The following is a 6,997-nucleotide window of genomic DNA, read 5'->3' on the forward strand; positions in this document are numbered from 1 at the left end:
AAATGAAGTAATAACTTAGAAGGTAAGAATATGAAAGCCACCAAGAAATATGAGAGACTCCTCAAATATTATTGGATAATAATATGAACAACAATCTTAAAAGCAAACCAAAAGTTTTTATACACCTCAACTCTAGTTTTGCTAGACCCCAATTAGGATAGTTAATCAAGATTTATCTGAGTCGTTGATTTAATTTTGTGCATCTTTCACCTTTTATGATTAGATTAGAAGACCTAAATACTCCTCCATTTAATGTGGTGTCCCCCTTTGTGCCTTGGGTGCTACTAAATCTTCAAAATCTCGACAATAATCGCAAATCCGTGGGAAATCTTTATTCTACGCTGTTTGCACTATAATTGCAATAATGTCTTCTAGAAAAATCGGAATTGCGAATGGTAAAATTTCTTCAAAAACTAGACATCCAGAGCTTTCTAAACATATAAGGCTCAACATCTGGTTTGCTCCGAGAAAGCATAGTTTAATCTTCCAGCTTGATTGATATGTACAGCAAACCTCTGCTTCCAGGGTGGAAAATGTCTTTCAATCTCTATAATGCTCTTTTAGCTTTTAACTTCAATTTTCTTGCCTGAGAACACAAATCTAAAAAACCTAATGAAAAACAAAGGAAAAAAAATACGATACGACACAAAAATTGTCTAAAAAGCAATGAAGATATTCCTCTTCACTTGTAAATGAAGGTCTTAGGTTCGAACCTCGCTAAGGGCGAATTTGAACAACTATTGCTAGCTCACTGTGAGGCTAACACCACCCCTTATCCCTTAGTATAAATAATATCGTTTATTCATTCAAAAACCAAAAAGCAATAAAGATAGGTACGAAAACCAACCTATCATTTTGTGACCTGTAAATGTTACGTTTTGATGCTTTTAAGATTATTGTCAAACTGCTCTTTGATTATGTTCTACATCATTTGTGTTTTGTGGTACAAAGTCTCGTGATACCATGTATTTCTCAACAGCCATTGCATTTTTTTCTTCATATACCCTATGGCATGTGGGTGTCACAACTGTGTAAGAGTGAACATGATCTGTTTATGAGGCAATATGTGAAGATAAATGGTCCACTAGTATAATATGCAATGCCCACTAGAATTTATGTGGAGGGATGTATCAATATTTCTAAGCCCTTAATTTTATGTGAAGTAAGATGCAGAAGTCATGTCATTTTTTGTTAGCATATCATGTCAATTTCATGGAAATCAATATATTTTTGAGAACATCTTCTGTGCCAACAGAGATATAAACAATTATATCTTCGCTGGTAGAGAAATTCTTAATATTAACACATAAATTACTTGATAAGTGTTATAGATAAAAATGATTATATCTCCGCTTGTACAGAAATTCTTCAATATTTAGAGCTGTACTTGAATCGCGTGAGCTAGGGCGATTGCTTATAGCATTTCTCATATATTTTTGTGATGGCCATTCTTATTTGGTTGTTTTTTATTATCCCATAATATCATATTCTTTAGTTTATTACTCCATAAGACAAATATCTTATCTCTGGCACACATCTAGTGCAAGACAGTTCCACATGTTTTGGTGGTAGTGGTAAGGGGATAAATATAGAGCCCCTCTGAAAATATCACAGCAGCCATCTGTAGTGCTTGCCGTAATGCTCTTTCAGTATTTCACATCTCACTGTGACTTCCATGTTTTTGGTTTCCGATTCTTTGCCTCAAGTGGCCTTCATATGAGTTCAGTTTATTTGATCCACACAGTTTAAAATTTGTTTTGGGAACTGTTTTCACACTGAATGTACCTGTTTGACGTTCTCTTATAGGAGTTGCATATGGAATAGATTCACGGTCATATGACGTTTTGATCGAATAATACAATACTATGTATAAATTTTTCTCCATGCAACTAACGTAGGACAAAATTGGATTTATTTTAGGTGTAGAAAAATTATAAGGAGGAGGTGGCATTAATAAAAATAATAATTGGAGAAATGGAAATTTGAGGGTGAGTTGATTATTTGCCACAGCCATATCCGAAGTGAATGCTTTGGACTTTTCATGTTGTTCGGATTAATATAGCTTTCTGTTTGGCGTGTAAGTTTTAGGCCCATTACATATGAATTCGAAGAAAACAACGAGATCTCCAAGACTCGTTGCTCAAAAATGAGACCAGTCGAAATTTGGTGAATTATATCATTTAATTTGGGTTTTAATATTTTAAGATATTTTAAATATTTTGTTATTTGTTTAATTCCTTTTCTATTTGGATTCCTAGGGTTTCTAGGGTTAGGTAACATTATAAATAGGTTATGTTGGCCTTAGGTTTGTAATCTTTCATATTATTAATAAAAATTTGAGGACTTTTCTCAATTGTCTAGTGGTTCAGAATTATATTCTAGAGTGATAGTTCGTTATTGCTTTTATCCATAATTTTCGTTGTGTCAACAATAACAATGATATATTGGACGGAAACGACGCGATGCTCTTCAACCCTACCTTATGTCAGTAACAATACAATATTAGACCGAAACCACGCGATGCCCTTCAACCCTACTATATATACTGCTCCTCTTTATGTGAATTAGCTCCGAGTTGAGAAGATGACCAATCATAAAAGTGCCCCGAATTCTATGGCAATCATTAGGACACATAAAAAAATACAAAAAAAAAAAAATAAAAATCTGCTCTCTTTTGCATTATTAGGAATAAAATAAAATAAAAAGCAAGTACATTGCACACACTTGCTCAAAACCCATGTCCTCCATTTTCATTTTCATTTTATTTGTTGTAATTGCCACCACTAGAAGAAAAAAATGGAAACATAAAACGTAGACCAAATGTTCCATAATAAAAAAGGGCACACAAACTTTCTTTTTGAAGCCTTGAATGATCAGATTTCCTTGCCACATGATTTTGGCAAGTAATGACCCATCTCAAGGCAGTTTCACACACAATTTTCTTTCTTTTTAAATAAAAAAACCATAAAATTAAAAAAGAGGATGCACTTAAGTGAAGTGAAAAATATGAGGGAACTCCCAATCTGTGAAGCATATATGACAATCATCAGTTTTAGCCCCAACACTCAGGTGTTTTGGAATGGTCCCTCTTGGGGTCCCTGCAATAGTCATATACCAAATGGTTGGTTTGAACCCATCTCATGGTCCTGTACTGCTGTCGGGTCAGCCCGCCGGACCGAAAGGGAGAGGCGGACACTGGGCGGCACCATGCCGGGGAATAGGCGGAGCAACCGCTGGCTTTGAAATTGGTATACTTGGCAACAAATGGTTGATATCTGTAATCTGCCTTGTATTTTCCATCTTCAGTTGCCCAAGATGAGGCATCCCAAATTGAACCATAAACCCACATTGGCCTTAAGGGAAATGTTGCAACACTTTTCCTAGCATACCTCCTTATGGGCACATCATCAACCAAAAATCTGTACCAAAAATTAATTTGGTATTAACTTAAACATAAGATAATTAAACCCAGCAACAAGGTAACATCACAGTTCTTGTTTGGAATAATATGACTGTTAATTACTATTCCGAATATATTTTATTATTAGCTTAATTAGTGGCCAGTAAGAGGAACCAATGGCTTTGTACTATTAGATTTAGTTTTTTTTTTTTTTTAACTTTAACGAAAAGCTTCCGGTACTATTCACTTTAATTAAAAATCATATTTTTACACTAAAAAGTCAATCCTGGTATTATTTATTTTACCCTTTATTTTGTCTTTATCGTTAACTCATTTCATTAGTTTTTTTTTTCCTTCACTTTTTTTTGTCAAAGTTTTTATAAAGACTAAAATTGGAGGAAACTTTTTCTTTCGCCAATGACATCCCTTTCACGGTACTTAACATATTTGAATACGGGGCCTTCAAACTAACATAATTGAGGATAACGAATAACTTATTTATCACATGACAAGAGAACAACATACACAAAAATGATATACAACAGTTACATAAAAGCTTTACTCTTAAGATTGTATATATACCAACAATGATAAAAATTTGAACTTGAGAACAAGAAAAAGTCCACGCTAACTGATCAACTAGGTTAACTGATCGGGTCTTACTTCTTACGTTGCTTACAAGTTTGTACATGCATATTGGTCTCTTTTTATAATTTATATTTACTGCTGTCAAATCACTTGGATTTTCCTTAATTTTAGAGATAAAGTAAGAAATGATTTGGCATAATCATATTATTGTTTCAACTTTAAAATTATCATTAAAGCTTTTCAGTGTAATATGATGAATACGAACCCTGCCCTTAATTACAGAAGGCTTCTTTCCTGAATTTTCTGGTAAAAGTTTATTCAGATTAACAATTCTAAGTCATTCTTTGATTTCAAGTTTGTTCCGATTAACAATTCTTACTCTTTGATTTCAAGTTAGAAAACTTACATTATCTCCTTGGGACTCCATAATATAGCATAGTGATGGAAATTCTTAGTGGGATCAAACCACAAGTGAAACTTCATCTCCCTGCCAATAATTCTTCCATCCCCACTTCCTCTGATGTAAACATTGGTCTGCAAAGTATAAGGCTTCCCAAATGTTGTCCCAAGAAACTCAATGTCCACTTCATCATGGTATCCTGGATGAGCTTCACTGTTTGAAAGCTGCAATAATACTATTTGATCAATTCACCAGGCATTTACTTAATCTAGAACACCCAATTTTGCTTAGAACTTGTAAAACCATTCTAACATATATTCGAAACTACGTTAATAAATAGGAGAAGGATTCAAATGGGGTGCAATTGGTTTTTTTTATAAAATGATATTCTAAACTACTCTAATATATAAAAGGAGGATTCGAAATGCGTGCAAAGGGTAGGATACACAAATGACATAACAAAGCTTCAATTCTTTAAATGGCAGAAAATATGCCCATCTGCATGCATGTTTGAGTTCTTTAAATTTTCTCACATAGAAAGCTGTTATGACTCCTGCTGTGTAACCAGTTTGAAGCTTAATGGAGGCACCAAAGTAACCGGATCTAAATGGACGAACTGATTTGAACCCACTTCCTGTTCAGTAAAATGGACAAGAATTTAGACAAAATTATAAACAAATTCAATAGGTGCCCTGCTAATTCAGGAAGCAGTAAAATATGAAGTAAAAGTGGGAGTGAGACCTGTGGTGCTATCAAGCCAGACTGTTAATGCATTTTGGTCTAAGCTTTGATGCTGAGGACCCCAGAGAGTTTTGAATCCTTTATAAAAGCTCATAGACCTGAACTTAGAGCTTGGCCAGTAGCCAGGTGATGGTGGCCAGTCAGCATTGGTTGCAGGGACTAAAAGAATCAGGAGGAACAGGAAGATAGCCATGGATGGGGGGAGAGGAGGAGAAATGTATACAGAAAATAGAATAATTGGCCTCTGTACAAATGCAGTAGAGAGAGAGAGAGAGAGAGAGAGAGAGAGAGAGAGAGAGAGAGAGAGAGAGTGGGAGGGAGGGAGGTAGCTGAGGAAAACCAGGTGTAGATAGATGATGAGAGAGCATGGTAGTACAGCTTGATATAAATAGGAAGATTATTTTACATGAATTAACCATCCATATAAAGCTAAAACTTGGGAATGGTGGTCCACATTAGATGGCTATAGTAAGATTTTGGAATGTTAATAAAATAGGGTCAAAAGAGGTTATGTAACTTTGTTTGATATTAAATAGCGGCATGCTGTTAAAAATTTGGTTAAGTTGGACACTAAATGACACAAACCAAAATTATTGGAAATTAGACTATATATTGATTAAAGTTAAACATTGACGATATATTGATTAAATATTTGACGGCATACCATCAAATATTGACGACATAGGAGTCAAATACTGACAAATACTAAAAAATCATCATTTGAAGAATTATAATTTGTGAATTGGTCATTTTAGAAAATTATCCAAAACTAATTATAGTTAGACATCTTGAATTTCTAAGAATGCTACTCCAACAATCTCTAGCTAGTTTTAATTAACATCGCCTATTTGATTAATTGAATGAGATTAAATCATTTATGAAATAGAGAGAAAGAGAGGGCACATATTTGAGCAAAGTTGATTTCTCTCTCATGGCTAGCTACTATTCACAAAACAAATTAGACTCATGGATGACTCGTCTGCTAGAGGAGTGTTTTGAGGATCTAAATGAAAAATGATTTAAACTTATTTAATTAGTAGTGTGATGGAGAAAATACTTAATCACAAAAAGATAAAAGTAACAAGAAGTGAGAAATATTTGATAGTACTCGGTATAATTTTCTTCTCCCACATCACAACTACTATCTTTCACACCATGAATGAGGAAACATGTTTACCTTTGGTTGCATGGTTGGAAAGCTGGGGCAAGAGGATGTGATGCAGAATGGGTAGATGGTTGTCTCTTAAATGTGCCCTTTTTCCCTCTGTCTCTGTTGGTGTATCTGTTGTTTTGTGATTCCACAAGAACTTAGGGCTTATGCGTGAAACTCTTTTATCCTCACAAAAAATATGAAAGCTACATCCAATTTATGTCTTTGCCCTTAAAGGAAACCCTGCTGGATTACCCCTTATTGTGTGTGTTTTTACCTTCTCTTCTGTTTTCTCTTGCCAGGAGTGTCAGCTTCATATGCAGTGGATAAATGTGAAACGTTTGATAGTTCAGCAGTAATACTTAAAATCTTTCATATAATCTGAATATGCCCCTTTATTTTGTGAGAGAAATATGGCAACCTATTGTGATGTTGACATACTTAGAGTCCTCTGATAATTTAATTTTCAATTTTTGAAAATACTCAAAGCTCGTTTGATAACTACTTTGAGTTATAATTTTTCAAGAAAATGAAAATTGAAAATCAAAAAATGAAAACTACTATATTGAGTTTTAAAATTTGGCCTTGAGTTTTCACTTTTTGTTTTTTAGTTTTCATTTAAAAAAAATAAAAATAAAAACATGAGGTAGTTACCAAACAATTTTTTAGTATAAAAAAAAATGAAAATGAAATGGTTATCAAATGACCCCTTAATTAA

The 6,997-nt window shown here is 33.8% G+C and overlaps 1 protein-coding gene across 1 annotated transcript; it reads right to left on the reverse strand.

The window, feature by feature from the left end:
* Nucleotides 1–2,726: 2,726 nt before the first annotated feature.
* On the reverse strand, nt 2,727–5,406 carry LOC103449997 (probable xyloglucan endotransglucosylase/hydrolase protein 32). Its single transcript, NM_001294000.1, has 4 exons — nt 5,130–5,406; nt 4,922–5,022; nt 4,395–4,612; nt 2,727–3,419 (listed from the first exon to the last, which is right to left on the reverse strand). Exons 1-4 carry the CDS (start codon nt 5,320–5,322, stop codon nt 3,053–3,055), a joined length of 879 nt encoding a protein of 292 aa, NP_001280929.1. The 5' UTR covers nt 5,323–5,406; the 3' UTR covers nt 2,727–3,052.
* Nucleotides 5,407–6,997: the final 1,591 nt, after the last annotated feature.

Source organism: Malus domestica, chromosome 12 (assembly GCF_042453785.1).
Source record: "Malus domestica chromosome 12, GDT2T_hap1".
In the NCBI taxonomy this organism is placed as follows: domain Eukaryota; kingdom Viridiplantae; phylum Streptophyta; class Magnoliopsida; order Rosales; family Rosaceae; genus Malus; species Malus domestica.